This window comes from Cricetulus griseus, assembly GCF_003668045.3.
Source record: "Cricetulus griseus strain 17A/GY chromosome 1 unlocalized genomic scaffold, alternate assembly CriGri-PICRH-1.0 chr1_0, whole genome shotgun sequence".
NCBI lineage: Eukaryota > Metazoa > Chordata > Mammalia > Rodentia > Cricetidae > Cricetulus > Cricetulus griseus.
In genome coordinates this window covers 239,050,334-239,067,791 of record NW_023276806.1, presented here as the reverse complement: position 1 = coordinate 239,067,791, position 17,458 = coordinate 239,050,334, and the positions used below count along the sequence as shown (strand labels likewise).

The 17,458-nt window shown below is 40.8% G+C and overlaps 1 protein-coding gene across 2 annotated transcripts in view; it reads right to left on the bottom strand.

Annotated features, from left to right (window-relative positions):
• Positions 1 to 17,458, bottom strand: part of Sh3rf1 (SH3 domain containing ring finger 1) — a 157,606-nt gene that overhangs the window by 40,034 nt on the left and 100,114 nt on the right. For both annotated transcript variants that reach the window (XM_027394074.1, XM_027394075.2), the window contains 2 exons: positions 17,138 to 17,413; positions 16,091 to 16,186 (listed from right to left, as the gene is read on the bottom strand). In XM_027394074.1, coding sequence (XP_027249875.1) covers positions 16,091 to 16,186; positions 17,138 to 17,413 — 372 coding nt within the window. The remainder of the gene's footprint in view (positions 1 to 16,090; positions 16,187 to 17,137; positions 17,414 to 17,458) is intronic.

The window sequence follows — 17,458 nt, the reverse complement described above, 5'->3', positions numbered from 1 at the left end:
AACATAAGCATCTTCTTTAGCCTTTGAAAAGGAGTGTGTGTGGGACAGTTTCCAGAAGAGGCAGTCATATGTTACCAACAAGATGATGAACGAAATGGCAGGAAGAGGAGGATGATAAAGATGAAACTAGGATGTGTTTTAGGGTAGAGGGACATTATAAAAGGGAGATCCACTGGGAGCATTATGATGGCATTTGGTCAGGAGATCCACGATCTATAAATCTTACTGTGATCTAGGTAACCCCCTCTTCAGGGGACCTAATGCCCCAAAGAAGCAATCATGGTGTTGGTTGTGTTGATGGAAGACCATCTCTGAGAACTCTGGTGAGCCGTGTGGGGCAGTCACCTTTCCTACATAGTCAAGCAGGCTAAAGAGTTTCTTCTCTTCCCACTCCAAGCTCAGGACTCTGACATGAAAGGTAAGGTGAGGTAGTGCCCCAGCAAGGCAGGACTCCTCTGTCCCCATTACCTTCATCCCTATACCACAAATTTCCCGAACAAGACCCTAGAGTCAGCATGCAGTGTGTGAAAAATCAGCTCTGCATGCCTGTTCTGCTGAGTAAGAAACGGGATAAACCAGAAGTTTTTTTCTCATGGGAGCCAAAAAAAATTAATAAAGGAAACCACCGAATCTATCCAATACCACATTTAAATAAAGTCTGTGGCCAAATCATTAGCTGATCCTGTTCTTTTAAATACACTTACATATTTGGCCTGCATATGGGTGGCTATATAAATGCCATGGTACATTTGTGGAGGTCAGAGAATCATTTACAGGAGTTGGTTCTATCCTTCAAACCTGTGGGTCCTGTGACCAAACTCAGGTAGGTCATCAAGCTTGAAGGTAAACTCCTCTACCTGCTGAGACATCTCGCCAGACCACCTGTTTTAAAATATTGTGAAACATTACCATAATCTTGTCAAAGTTTTACCTAGACAACTATCAGTTATAGTTAATACCAGGCTAACATTGCTGGTTTCCATATGCTGTGCTCTGATAAAAGTCTTGCTTGTCTGCCATGAAAACAATACTGGGTCCCTCTTATGTCTTTTTCCACATCCGTCCTTCATGAAGTACAACTTGAGAACACTGCATGCTGAGTAAATGGCTAGCTGATGGAGATTACAGATGGAGAGAAACGCGCTGAAGGAGTTTTGTTTTGAATTTTTAAAAATGATTTATTTATTTTTAATTTACATGCATTGGCATTTTGCCTGCATGAATATCTGTATAAGGGTATCAGATCCCCCGGAACTGGAACTATAAACAGTTCTAAGCTGCCATGTGGGTGCTGGGAATTGAACCAGGGTCCTTGGGAAGAACGTCCAATGCCAATCATTGAGCCATCTCTAAAGTCCTCTGAAGGAGTTTATAAACTGACATAAAAATAATGGGCATGCTTTCTGTAATCTATGACATCCAGCAGTTTATCTACATTACTCAATGAATCAAATACTTTTTCTTTTCAACTGCAGTAAAAGACCCATTTTGTGTTTAATTCTATACTTGTCCATCAACTTTCTCCCTGTCATCTTCCAATAGATTTTGCCTACAGAGAACAATGCTGCCAGAGGGAAAACATGTACATATGGATTGGTGGGCACAAAGCCCCACATAGAATAATACAGTTGTTTGCAAAAGCATGAGTATACAGGTAGACCTAACAGGGTGTGGCTGAATAAGTAAACTGGCAAAGGACCACAATTCTAGTTTTGGCACAGCTGTTGGCCAACTCTGTGCCCAAGGTGGCCATTGTTCAGCTGCTGAACACAACTCCTTACTGACAGGGGAGTAAATACAAAGAGGCCAAGAACTTTAATGTCCCTCTTACTTTCTCACTTTAAAAGGACATAGCTCAATCTCCTGTTTCATTTCTTGTCCTCTAAACAGCCTGCTTATTTCCCCTGAATTTCATTTTTACATGTGACAATCATGTTTGCTAGCAAGATGTTTTCATCCTTTAAAATTACTTTAAATTTTTCTGGAACGGCAGAGGTTGGTGTTAGTAGCACAGCTCCATGGCTTTTTCCTAGATTCCAGAGAAAAGTCATGAGATAAAAAGCTAGAGAGTGGAGCCTCGGGTAAACCTGGCAGAAGTCTAAAAAGCCTTCTGTTGTGAGTATAACATAACCTTTGTAACAACAGGGAGTCAGGGGTCTGACAACTTTTCACGGAATTTTGATAAAATCTATGAATGTTTGCTTGCATTCAGTGGGTGTGGGCTTCCTCTGACATTTATCTCACCGTGACCTTTAAAGTTACAAGTGGCATTGTACAAAAATTAACAGCCATACTGTTCTAGAAATGTTGAACTTAATTTTTTTCCATTTGTACAGGGGTAATGCACTGTATTAAATATGTAAGGTCTTAAAAAAAAAAAAAAGAAGGGACTTTGAGAGCCTATCCCATGTGAAGGGATGCTCTCTTGACCTGGACACATGGGGAAGGGCCTAGGCCTGGCCCAGGATGCTGTGGTAGACTTTGGGGAGCCCCTTTTGAGGGCCTTACCCTGCCTGGGGAGTGGAGGGGGGATGGCTAGGGGCGGTGGGATGTTGTGGGGAAGGGGAGGCAGAGGGAGAAGGGATTGACATCTGAAGCAAGCTTGTTCCTAATTTGAACTAATAAAATAAAATAATAAAAAAAAGTTACAAGTAAGTGCACTCATCGCATGCAAAACAAACTCGAACCCTAAAAAAAAAAACCTTTTTCGTGTGTGGTCAAGGCAGAAAAGATACTCAGGTGGGACTCAAAGTAGAGCTTAGCCTTCTAGAGCTAAACAGAAGGGTCTAAAGAGATGCTTTGGTCTTAAATTTCTCGTGAACTTTCACATTTTTTCTGTTATGTAACTAATTTGTTTACATCTGTGGTGCCAGGGATTAAACACAGGGTCTTACACATGAGGCAAGTTCTATGCCACTGAGCTATACTCCCAGCCTTCTTGTTTATGTTTTGAGGAAAAACCTTGGATAAATCTGAGAAGAAATACTCAAAAAATGTTAATAAAAACAAAACATCCAAGGCAATATTAAAATTTAATTGTGTCTGGTTGACTTCTTTGCTAAAGAGAATATAGTCTTTTAAAGGACCAGGCAAATAGTTTTGGTAGTCAGTGTTTTATCAGAACTTTTATATAAGAGTAGGTCTCTGGCTTTTGGATATACAGCACCAAGAATAGGTTTGAAAGGAAACTATTGTAATTTACAATCCACTAGGGCAGAATATTACTGAACTTTTTTCTTCCCAAAGGCAAATAAAACTTGTAAAGTGCATTATAAAAGTAATTAAACAGCCATTCCTGGTAGTTCACACCTGTGATTGTGGCACTGGGGTGGGGTTGGGTAGTCTGGAAGGAGAAATGTCACAAGTTCAAGGACAGTCCAGTCTATGTAGCAATTTCTAAGCTAGGCCTCATTACAGGTTGAGATTCCATCTCAAAGGAACAAAAGATTGATTAATTACCTTTAAAAATGAAGCAAATGGTATAGAATATTATGGGATAAAACCAAGATCTTAGTCAGTGCCCTACACCTGTCTTTTCCCAATCCATTTGCATATGCATTTATGTCTAACAATTTACAGCACAACCTTCTATAAATTTTTTAAGCAATGCTGCCACATAATCATCTACCTGACTAATTTCTTTACCACAGATGAATCCAGGCAAAGCACACTGTTATCTAACAGCTTGTGTGCATCTTGCCATGCCCCTAGGAACAGGCACGGCTTTCTACTATATAGAGGAAATACCACCATTTACTATATTATTGACATGCTTGTAGCAACATATCCACGGGATAAATTCCTAAAATTGAAATTGTTACATTAATGTGTACACCTAAAAGCTTTTGAAAAAGTAGTCACATTGAATCCCAAAGAAGTGTCCATTGATGCTGTTTTCCAAGTTTTATTCTTATTAATCATTGTTCAAGTCCAACTTCTTCAAAGAAATGACATTTAGCCTCACACCACTGTTTTTTGCAAATGCTTCTTAAATGACTGCCTTAGGAGTTCAGGTCCCCTTAGTCTTCTAGTTTGCTCCCCTCAATCTGGATACCAAGCTTTCGTGTTTGCCCAAACAGAAAAGGCAAGTCCAACCTTCATTTACAAGACTCACACATAGGAGAAGAGCCACTACTCGTCAGTTTTATAAAATTGGGAAGGGAGTTTCCCCTAGGCTAGGATGCTCCTACAAATGTTTGTGATTTAAAAAAAAAAAAAAAACAACAACAACAAAAAAAAACAGCTCTTAGAATTGAGGTCTGCCTCTGGGCCACCACTAGGCAACTTAAGTCTTATAGAAAATTTCAATTTCCCAAATAGCCACATTTATAAGAATAAAAAGAACAATGAGATAATTTTAATAGTATATCTTATCTAGCCCAATAAAACAAAATATCATTATTATTATTTCAATAATATATTTCATCTAGCCCAACATAAATAAAATATTATTAGGTAGTTTCAATAATATATTTTATCTATCCCAATATAAACAAAGTACTATCATTTCAATACAAACAGTACACCAAGACACATGTGCAAGATCCTGCTTTCAATCCTAAAATGGTACTTGGTATCTGAAATGGAGGTCCATCAAGTATCCACACCCCATGTCTGTGTGCACTGGTCACCTCTCAGCTTGCTCAGCAGTGATGTTATGGACTGGTAGCTCAGCTCTAGTCCCTTGAAAGCTCTTAAAGGGAAAGAGGCCATGCTGAAGGGAGTTGTCCACCACAGGTTACCCCTGATCTCTTGAATTATCCCTGAGCTCCCAAAGCCTAAGCCCTAAGTTCTGAGCCCTAAGAAATCTTAAGGACAAGAATCACTTGTGTAAGTAGCAGGATGCCAAGCAACAGTGACTACAAACCTCACCAGAGCCTGCCATGGAAAGGGGGTTTGCAAAATAACCGGCGCCCTTTGAGTGGAAAGCCTAAGGCCAGTAAGTAATTCCTAGTTTATCATAATAGCCTTCACTGCTATTGGGCCCAGCTGCTAAAACTCAAATAACTAAATAACTAACTAACTAAATAAATAAATAAATAAATCAGAACTGTTTTTCAGCTTTCTGATTTTGAAGGGAAAAGTACATGCCACTGAAAACCTAATGAAGGCAGTACTGTCAGAGAAAAAACACAGAGAGATCCTTGAATTTGGGTTAACCTAGGGTCTGCTCTCTGTCCTTGTTGGCTGAGCCAACTTTATTGTCCTGACTTCAGTCTTCTAAGCTCTATAAAAGTAAATGTAGCATTGCCCCTGAGTACCTCATATAGGAATGAGTACGGGATAACATGTTTTGCAACCTGTAAAATCCAGTCCAGAAGTATTGTTCTTCTAATGACTCTGTCCCTACTTATAATTCACTTACTCTGTGGCCTCAGGCAAGTCACTTTTTCTGAACCATGCTTCCAATGTCTCTTATGTAACATGGCATTAGAGTTCATGAATTGTAAGGTTTTATTCCTAAGTCTGCCTTTCCTCACCCCAAACACAAAAGTCCCCTCAGAATACTCAAGAGACAGATCTCCGAGTCATGTTTAGAGCGCCTGGACCATGTGGGACCAGACTCAGAACAAACAGAGAGAGGAATCAATTGTGTCAGTGTTTTTTTGTTGTTGTTGAGTGACTATTATAAGCCAAAGCATAGCACTGGGTGGGAGAGAGTGACACACCTCTCTGACTCATGAGAAAAGAGGATTTGGGGAACCGAACAGGTTCTTAACACTAGCGTTGGAAGATACACATTCAATGTTTGCAGAGCACAAGCAGGTGAGTCAGTAAAGGCTGGAAGACTGACATGGAGTGATAGACACATTTGGTGACCTAGGAGAGTGTATAAACCTTTCGAGAGCCACTGCTTGGCCCTGTCAGCTGACTTTCTGTTTAGAAAAAGGAAAGCTATAGAATAAGCTTTATGAAAATCTCCCTTGATGGGGGAAGTCCTTCTGTGTCTATGTTTGTCTTATTGGTTGATAAATAAAGCACTGTTGGCCAATAGGAAAACAAGATAGGTGGGGCTAGGAGTCGAGGAGGATTCTGGGAAATGTAGTAAAGAGGGTCTCCATGTGATCCCAGGAAGAGGACGCATAAGGCCAGCATAAGATAAGTCCTTATAAAAATATATGGATTAATGGTTATGGTTGATAATTAAGACTGAGCTAGCAAATAAAAAATCCTAGTCCTTGGCCAGCAGCATTGTAACTAATATAAGACTCTGTGTGTTATTTGGGGGCCTTAACATGGCAGTGGAATTCAGGCGGCTGCAGAAAGAATTATTGTTACACCCCCTAGTCTATACCTGACCAAGCAATTATAATACAACCATTTGCAGGGCAAGCATGGGAGTCATCTGAGAGTTGTGCTTGGGTGGTCTCTGCTTTATGGAAGGTGAAGAAGAAAACAGCGACTATAGGAAGAAAACTACAAGGCACTCAGGACCACAGGGCAGCAAAACAACACCCCAGAAATGAAAAGGGCAACAGTCATAAATGAGATTAAGACTAGTGGTAGATGTTATTCAGGGGACAGAAGAAGAGCTAAGAAGGGAGTTAATGAAAACCAAGGTGGCCATTTCAGGCCCAGAGGGGCCAAAACCTAACTACAGATACAAACAGGCAAAGACAGTGAGTTAAGTAGACCTTTTGAGCATTATGTGGGGGGAAGAGGTTACAGACATAAGTTGATGTGACAGATTTTTCAGGAGAGTCAAAGAAGATCATGTTCTCATATTAAGGGGAAACCAAGGGAAAGAAAACAAGTGGCAGGTGTCACAGAAAATATAAAGGATGTGATCAGATTCCTAGTGGATGCAAGGCCTGGGGAAGACAGCAAACTCACAGCAGGAGAAGCAGCTCACAGTCAAAGCACAGAAGAGCTTACAAGACAGATGCAAGCACAACCCCAAAGCCCAATTAGGACCCAGGAGCTGCTGGTACCCACTAGTCCTGAAGCAATACATCCACAGTTAGCCACAGTGCTGGGAAGAGAGGCCAGCCCACAACCTTAAGATTGAGATCATTTGATGTCCCTGTTCTAGAGGAACTGGCAATACATGTGGTCTGTATGTGTTTCTATTTCATATACATATACGCATCATAAATCAGAAACACCTATTAACTAGGAGGATATATTCCAACAATACATTTTATTTTCTAGAACCTCATTACCAGACATAGGAACACAACAGAGGAAATACATATCTCCCAAGAGGTAAAGAGCATGGAATTGCCATTAAATTCTGAGTAAAATTTAGTCAATGAGAAATGACACACAGACAGAAATTCCAAAGCAATGTGTACACAGTTAATAAATCAATGAGCAAGCATCCTCCATCCTAGATTCCTACAGTGTGAGGATGTGGAGATATACAGGGGTGGGGATGGGAGGGCGATTACAAAAGAAAAGAACTGGGGGTGGTGAGCACTGAAACAGCATATTTGCCTATGGCTTCCCCTTTCACAGAGATGCTCTGCACAGCATGTGTGTGTCTAGGATGCGCGCTGACAGGAGGTTTGTATTATAAAAAGTAACATTGCTTTACATCACTTAGGGAAAAGCTTTTCTGGAGCACTCTACCTCATTATGGAGAAGATTTTGCTCCCAATGATTGTATCATCAGAGTGGTTCTGTTCAAGCCGTCTATACACAACACATCTGTACACAACACATCTGTATACAAGGGTTCTGTTCAACACATCTATACACAAGTGCTCAGAAAAGCATAAAGAATCCATTTAGTTCTTCTCCATAAAAGATCAAATTGAATATATCTTTGCTTAGTAAACCCTTAGTTACCAGCAATATTTAGGATGTATATAACAATATAACAAATCTATTTTTAAAATGATGTTAACACATATCAAAATATTATGGCTGTGACTAATTTGTAATTTTTCTCTAACAAAGGCAACCTCAGATTTTGAAGTTGAGTAATTAATCATTCTGAAAGATGAACCTTTTTCATGCTAGAACTTAGAATCATTTCATATTTTTATGAAAAGTAAAAATCTCTATCCACTTAAGCAAAGCTGGATGATAATGGTTTTGTGCACCATCAGGAAGGCTACTTATCAGATGTTCTCCACAGCAACTGAGGCAAGAGCATAGGGTAGATTAGAGAGCAGACACTCAGCAACTACTCAAAACAAAAACACTTGTCTTAAAAGTGGTAAAAATAAATAAGTTATAGACTACCTATTATTTCTTATGTAGCTAAAAACCATTGGCTATTGGTACTGCAAATGTTATGGAGAAAGACAAAACAATGTAATATTGTAAAAACATAATGGAAAAAAAAGGGATATTTATTTAGTTTCCTATGTGATCCACTTAGGCTTATTCATTTTCTCTTCATGTTTTCTAGATTATAATTATATTATAGGAGTAAAATGTTTAAAATGTTCTGTATATGACTATATCCTCAAAGCAATTAGGGTAAGAAAACCACACACATTACCAGAGCCATAGGCCACACCAGGCCTGTAGGGATGGTGCAAATTTAGTATTATGGAGGTGACTCAAGGACAGGGATGTTTGGATTGGCTTTCATAGGATATATCTTGATGAATGGAAGAATTAAAAAGAAAGGCTTCCAAAGAACTGACTGAATCTACTTATATCTCGAAGAATGGGTGATTTTCTATATGGACACGGGCAAAGACACATCCCAGGTGCACAAGTCAGCGGTTCCAAAGTGTGACTCTAAAACAAGTAGCAATGCCTGGCTCGCATCCTTGTCCCTGCAGGGGAATGGCCAGGATGAAGAATCTGGGGACCCTTTGGGGAATCATGGTGCATATTAGATAATAATATTTGGTCATTATTTCAAGGCTCTGATTAAAGCTCGTCAGGACGATGGGCATTGGTGGTGTATGCCTTTAATCCCAGCACCAGGAGGCAGAGGCAGACGGATCTCTGTGAGTTCAAGGACAGACTGGTCTCCAGAGCGAGTGCCAGGATTGGCTCCAAAGCTACACAGAGAAACCCTGTCTGTGAAAAACAAAACAAACAAACAAACAAAAAAGCTTGTCAGGAGATCTACATTTGTATGTCCTATAAAACTGCCTGGGGTATCACAAACTGTCCATTCTTGCAGTGAGACTCAATCAACATCAATGGATCTCTATACTCTCCACTCCTTGGATGCTCTCCTAATGGGGACTCTTAAATTAGTAGGCGGCTGCTGATGGAGTGTGAACCTACCTGTAAGACCTCCTTACCAAACCTCAGCTAGTCCCTTTCTGGCCACATTGCCTAAGGACCTGTCAGTGGAACTCACAGGACACTGGTCTCGCTTCTACCATAGGAGTCAGTGCTCATATTCATTTCATCATTGTGGCAGAAATAAAGGCAACAACCACCTATATGAGGCTGGTACCTCACCCACACCATGGGATGTAGCCCACCATGCCTATGGGAAAAGAAGTTCCCCAGAGGTACACCCAAGGAAGATACCCTCCCGGTCATCCAGAATTAAGAAGAAAGGATTGTGCTAACAATTTAGTAATTCTCCCTTTCTGATTTCTCACAGCCATGTCTAAATTTCATCCATTAAAAAATAAGCCGACTTCAGAATTGTAATAGAAACTTGGATGCTAATCAATATAGTCATATTCCTTCCAACTTTCTGACAATTTCCCTCAATTGCTTTTATAAACATTGATTATGCTTTTTAATTTTAAAGGGAAAAACATCAAAAATATAAATGATAGGAAATCTTTTTATATACTTCAATCAACTCTTTGATTGTTAGATTAAAGACTATTAATGTGCCCCTCTATTATTATTCTCTAGAAAGAGGCTTTAACAGAATAAATCATAATAAAAAGTCAACAATGCCATTCTCAGCTCTACTGAGATCATCTTGGCAACATCAAACTCTGCACAGGCACCTCCACGCCTTAGAAACAAGAACAATACCCCAGACTTTACAGTACCAAGGGAGGTGCTAGGATCCCAGGCTGGAGCCATCTGTAATAAGTCAGTACATTTGGCTTCTCTTTGGTGAAGTAGACAGCACAGTGAATGCCACAGCCTGAAGACCTTATCCCTTTGAACTAAAGTTTCACCACCTTTGACTAATGTTTCCCCAACCCTGCTCACTACCGGGAATTCTTTTTCTATATTACAATAGGAGCTCCAGATTTAATCTGGAATGTGATTATTACTATTTTAGCCCTGGGAAAATTCTAAATTCTCAGCCTACATTTAAAATTTTTTTTCATTTATTATTCTCAGGGTTTTGTTGCTGTTGTTTTAATTTTATTTATTTGAGACAGGATCTTGCTAGAAGCCCAACCTGACCTGTAACCATTGACCCTCCTGGTTAGATTAGAAATATGCCACCGCACCTAGACAACTGCCACACCTACCCAACTGCAGCCTAGTTACACAAAACAAAAACAAAAAGTAGGAAAATATCCCACCAAGGACGGTTGTATATGGTGGCACCTATCTGTGAACCTAGAATGGAGGTGCGGGGAAGCACAACATGTTTGAGGTTAGCTGGAGTAGAGAAACAAACAAAGGACCTCACCAGGGTCACACACACCTACCCAATGGCTACTAGGCATGTAACTTCCTAATGTAATGACAAGATAAACCAGTAACAAAATATATACCAGGTAGTGAAAGATGAGACTGTAGGCTGGAAAAATTTAAAGTGGACAAAAAAAAATTTACAAACTAGTTTGGTTTGGACTTAGAAAATTTTGTTCTACTAATTTCTTAGATTGTGTATGTATTCATTCATTCAAGCAGTATTTTCTGAGAGCCTGCCATGAGCAACCCTTGATGAGAACCTGGGAAACTGCCATAAGCTATATAGTTCAAGGACTCCCACAAGGACTCCCATTCTGATGGGGGCAGGGAGTCTGGGGAACAGTGGTTAATCATTACAGCAGAAAACATGATCCAAAGATTACAGGCAGAAAAAGTACAGTGAGCGAGGAAAAATGACAATGGTGACTACTGGTCACAGGCACCACAAAGGGGCCAGGCTCCGCTCTATAGTTTTAACTATAGTTTTAACATCTATAGTTTTAGCAATGAGAAGACAAGGCCCACAGTCGCATAGAGCGTCACTTAGTGGGCCACCACTTCCATCCCAGCTACCTGGCTCCAGATTCCCAGTTTCCCCCTCTGCCACGTGGTGTTTGTTAAGATAAAGCAAGTACAGAGAGGTTAAGTTTAAAGGTAAGGCAATGATGTCCAAAGATTAACATCTGGAAGGTGCCTAAAGAATGAGCTACAGCCTTCCTTCTGGCAGCAATGGAACCATAAGAACACCCATCTCCTAAGCCACGCCACTCTGCTCTATGCCATCTGTGAAGGCAGGAATGTGCATCTTCAAACTACCCATGACAAAAAAAACATCAAGGAGCTAAACAACTTATTTGTTTAAGACCTTGGGTTGAGAGAGACTGCAAACAAAGGACTGGTAATCAAAATCAAATGAGAAACTCAGTAAAAAATTATAGTTCACTATTAGTCTACAATGTACAATGATGCCTGAGAAATACCCCAAATTCCATATTCAGCACTGTCTTCAACCAAACTTTCTGCTTGCTGAGAATCATGTCACCTTTGTCCAAATGACTGCTAAAACCAAGAGAGTCAGCACAGAATTAATGGGGTTGCTACAATCTTCCCATCCACCTTGCAGACAACTGGTATATTTGAACAAAGAGCAACAGAGTTCTAATTTCTTCCTTTTGACTGTGATCAGTCCTTGACACGTATCCTGGGGTGGTTTCTTCAAGAATCTCCTGAGCTTCAAGAATCTCTTATCTTTAGCTGCTTCCCAGCTTTCTCAAGCCAAAGTAGAGACTGTCCACATAGAACACAATTTACAACCTACAAGGTGTGGCCACACACACGGGTGGTCTTTGGAGGGAAGAGATAGAACACAACTTACAACCCACAAGGTGTGGCCACATAGGTGGTCTTCGAACTGAAGAGTGAATCAGAGTCAAGAAAAAGAATTCTTTTTGGCGGGTGGGTGTCAAGACAGTGTTTCTCTGTAGCTTTGGAGCCTGTCCTAGAAATCTCTCTGTAGATCAGGCTGGTCTTGAACTCACAGAGATTCCCCCTACCTCTGTCTCCCAAGTGTTGAGGTTAAAGGCGTGCACCACCACAACTACCTGACAAGAATTCTTACCATAAGAGTTAGATAGAGACTCCAAGGAACTGACAGGGTCTCATAATATCCCGATCTGGCCTCAGACTTGGGTTTCTGATCATCCTGACTCCTCTCCCCGGGTGCAGAGATGACAGTGCACACTATTGTACATGGTTTTATGCAGGGCTGGGGCTCAAACTTGAGCATGTTAGGCAAGCACTCTATCAGTTGAATTTCATCCTTAGCCCTCTAGTCAGTCTTTGATGGGATTGGGGGTGTGTTTGCTTGCAGGACAGTGCAAGGAAAGACATGGTTCTGGGACTCCAAATTCAGTTCTGAGAGTATCCTGTCATGGTGCGTGGTGGCAATGATCATTTATTTGGCCATAGCTATACTCTGGCAGACTAAGTTGGTTTATAAGATACAAGGAAAATATTTAGCATGGTGGTTTACACCTATAAGCCTCCTATACACTTAGGAGCCTAAAGCAGGCAGATGGTGAATTCAAAGTCAGACTGGATTAAACAGTGACTTCCGGGACTGCCTGGGCTACATAGACAGATCTGTTCCCACCCCACCACACTTCCATCCTTTAAAAGCAAATCTACACGTGAACTTTAGTAGTACTGCTGTGTTTAAAGCGGGCATGCTCTGTTTGTCAAGCTGGCCAAATAGGAAAGGTTTACAGAGCAAGAGGAAGCATTATTTAGGGGAAAGCCTCATTTTTTTGTCTGTATACTTTGTTTTATCTCAATGGACACTGGCCTAAGACACTGTCCACGACTGAGATATCGGGGTTCAGGTTGGCCGTGACTAAAACCTGCCTCCACTTAGGCCCTGAAGGCTGAACCAGATGTCACTCAGCCCCAGTGCTCTGCTCCCCACCAGGAGTTTCAGCGTGACAGCTCGACATCAAAGGCTGTTCACAGGCTCGACAGACAGATGATTTGGTTCATGTCTTCGCTGGAAAAGTTCTGGTTCAAATAAGGAAAACGTTCATAGTGGAGGGTGGGGGCGGGGTGGAGCGGGGAATGGGAACACTTTCCCCCTGTGTAGTTTACCTTTCCACTTTAAGTCAGAGTAAATAATCCTATGACTCCAATGACTGTAAGTGACTCTGGCCTCTCTGTGGGTGGATCATTTTATGCTTATTGAACAATTCTACACCTGCCCTATATCAACAACAAAAAACCCCACGTAGCACTACCTTTCATGCATGCTAGCTCAAGCCTCAGCAGGAACAGTGGTAACACCTGACAAGTAGGGACAGGCTCTTCATTAAGCTGTGTTTGCTCACACTCTTCAGCATAACTGTTCAAATACCTGGAGATGCCAGGATTTTTCCACAACCCACAATTAGGATGCACACAAATAATACACCGAAAGGGTTGCTGGTTAAGGATTTTTTTTTTTTTCTGTTGGCTTCTTCTAAGTCAGAAAAAAAAGATCTTAATAAACAGGAACATTTGAATACATGGATGGCACTCAGGAGATGTAGCTAGCTTGGGTTAAATTCTCATGGACACACAGCAGACACATCTATGTTTTATGGAGCTCTGGCAATTTTGCTGTCTAAGAGAGACACTAGATGCTGGTTACCGTGACACAGTTTGCCAGGTTAGCCTTCAGAATCATGCCGAAACAAATGTCTCAGATAAAAAGATGGCAGAATAAGTGATAGTGGGGTTTTTTTATTGTTACGTTTTTACATGCTCATGATAGACACTTTGATGTTTTTAGATGACAGAACTGCCTTTAATTCCCCAGACAGTCTGAGATCTCTCTTGTCTTTTGGCTTTTGCATATGCAGGCCTCTCCACCTGGGTGTTCCTCCTGCTCACAGGAAAATGCATTTCTCATCTCTCTCAGTTAACATCTATTTAAACATCGCAAGATACCAACTTCTTGCCCAAAGTCTTCCTTGACCTCAGCAACTCGGAATGGCTGTTTGGGCTTTGGTGGTTTCACTCTTCAAACAATGCCCTCAATTTTGTTTTCAGCAGGAAATGCTTATTACCAGCTGACAGTTCAGGACGTATGATGTAATCAGTGTCTGCTCCTAATGCTAACTGCCCAGTTCATTTTGTGTGTGTGTCTGCACATGTGTACACATGAACGTGTGTCCATATGGAGGCCAGAGACTGGTACTGGGTATCTTCCTCAATTTCTGCTCTGCCTTACACAGAATCTCTGACTGAACCCAGGCTGGCCACTAACAAACCCCAATGATTCCAATGACAGCTGGGATTACAGCTGTGCATTGTTGAGCTCATCTTCTTCTTTTTTTCCAATTATTTGTTTTATTATTTTTACTCTAGTGCATTGATGTTTTGTTCACATGTATGTCCGTGAGAGGGTGTTGGATCTCCTGGAGCTGGAGTAAACAGACAGTTGTGAGCTGCCATGTGGATGCTGGGAATTGAACCTGGGTCCTCTGGAAGAGCAGCCCATATTCTTAACCTGTACCATCCCTCCAGCCCCTAGCTCATCCTCTTTAAGTGGGTGTTAGGGGTCAAACTCAGGTCCTCATACTTATGTGGCAAGCACTTTACCAGCGGCTGGACATCTCCCCAAGTCCCTCCCCGCCCCATTCATTTTTAAATTTGATTTTATTTAGAATGATATATCACAAACCTAGAGTCAGATATTGGAGTTCAAGCTTCAAGCTGAAGATCAGAAAAGAAAGGCATCTGGTCCCTAGCTCTCACTCTACATCAGACCGAAAGTGTTGAACCTGTCTCCCTGAGCTCTTCACCAAACCTCAGACGATGCTTCTCCTCAGCCCAGCTGGAGAATTCTGAGACTTCAATGTCTTCCTGTCTTTAGTGTGGCTGGAGAATGAGTTCCTTTGCTCCTGTCTTATATACCTCCCCAATACTGGGATTAAAGGCTCGTGGACCCAGTTGCTGAGATCATCTTTGTGTGAGCAGTTTCTCTTTAGGACTGGATCATTCTTGTGTAGATCTTGGTGGCCTTGGACTCACAGAGTCTACCTCTTAATCCTGAGTCCTAGGATTAAAGGTGTGTACCACCACCTCCTAGCTTCTGGCTTCTGGGATTAAAGGTGTGTATCACCATTGCTTGATCTCTATACCTTGAGGCTGGCTTTGCTTTCTGAATTCTCAAGCAAGCTTTAACAAATCATAAATAATATATCACCACAGAATGAGTATGCAATTTTATATATACTTTTTAAAAAGACTTTTCTTCAGTCTGGTTTGGTCAAAAGCTTTCTGAACAATGCTAACTAATGATAAAGGGGACTAAGAAGTTACTGGGGTATGAAGGAGAAGGCATCGTTTACTTAGTGAATAATATCAAAGAACTGCTCTGAGAATCACTGTTCTAGGTTGATGTGACTGAATATGTAAGTAAACAAGGGCAGGTAAAAGGTGCTTGCAATGAGTTTAACCACCTGAGTTCAATCCCTTGAACCTACATGGTGTAAAGAAATGGCTCCCAAAGTTGTCCTCTGACCTACTGCTTACACACATACATTAATTAATAAGTGTAATAAAAATATGAGAAATAAGCAAACAAATAAAATTAATATATTAACTTCTCATGTTTCTTGATCCTCACCACTCAAGGCAGAAACCAGATCGAGGTGACAGACAGTGAGTATGGGGTCTCTTTGGATCACACAGGTGATGGACAGTGAGTATGGGGTCCCTTTAGATCACACAGGTAATGGACAGTGAATATGGGGTCCCTTTAGAACACACAGGTGACAGTGGGTATGTGGTCTCTTTAACAAGCCATAGGGGAAGGTTTCAGAAATGTGATAAAGAGTCACATTTTATGATCTTCAGCAGTTGCAGGACACAAGGAAGGAAGTCTTTCCAATCCAACAGTAGAGCCTTTCAAAGCCACTGCCAGTGTCGTGAGCCACAAGTATCTCAAAATACCTAATGTGCATAACTAAGATTTATTAACTAAGCTGAATATGACTCAAGATTGTACAAATTAACTTACCTCAACATATGAAATTGGAAATATTCCTATTTTATCAGCCAGCATTCCCTCAGCCCAGTTTTCATCCACTCTTCGGATCACCGTCAGTACGTCATCCTGAAGAAACAACAAATCACGAGTCTCTTTGATCACATTAAATTTATCAGCTAATTAGCATCCTAAATAAAGGGACTGAAGTTTTAATAGGAGATGAATTCTGTAACTCGTCTTTAGTACATAAAATACAATGTTTTCATGAACTAAACAGGACTGCCAGTCAATCTGATTGATGTCTTTTAAATTTTGTTTTTACATTCACTGTAGTAGTGGTGGGGAACAAGCAATATGTGGGTGTCAGAGGGCAACATGGGGGAAGGGGCTCTTTCCTACCATGTGAGTCTTTGTGAGCAAACTCAGGTCACCTGTCAAGCTTGGCAGCAAGTGCCTTCATCAACTGAGACACCTGCCTAACTCTAGGGTCCTCTTAAACATCTGTAAAACTACAAATTTTACCAAGAGGCCAGATGCTTATTTTTAGAGCAGTAAATTGCAAAGGCCATCCCTCTAGCATCTTAGACATCTGTTTAAATTGTTCTCAGATATTTCTCGATATATTTGATAACTCAGAAAATGCTCACTGAAACACAGTCTATTGTTTCACTTCACAAAAGTAGTTTCTGCTTAAAATTTGAAACCATCTCATTAATTCAGTAAATATATTCCTGTGTGCTTGTAAGCAAGGAAATTTAAATAGAGAGTAAGAAGTAATGATGTTTCATTTGTTCTTTGGAATTATACTTCAGCATCCCTGGATGTTTCAGAAATCAACTGACTCTAAACAGGAAAACGAGGCTACAAAGAATAACATTGGCCCAAATTATCCTTTGTAGAAGTCGTCACACAAAATTACTTTCCTAGTGGCCTGAAGCCTACTTCCTAGTATCTTTAGAAGCACAGTGACAGAGTTCACACAAACTATTTTCTGTTTTTGCAAGATGAAATACCAGCCCTATTCCAGGTGTGAGGGAATAACCAGAAAAGCTGAAAGCAATCTCCTGGATACTTCACCTTTGCGAAGGGAAGGCAATCTTTGTCAGCCTCCTTGTCTTTCACTTCAAAGTCGTAAAGTGCCTTGCACTGAGGTGGGGGCTGAGGTAAAGGTTTGATGATCTGCACAAAGTTGGTGGGAAAAAAGCCATGGACCCCATTGACTTCCCCATGGTACCAATTTTCATCCACTTGTCTTCGCAAAATGATGATGTCGCCTTTGCTGAACTTAAGGTCTCCAGGCTCTTTTCCTTCGTAGTTATATAATGCTTTGGCACATGGTAACTGAGGTATACCCTTAAAGAAAGAGTGAAATAACAGTCAGAAAACATCTCTGAAAAT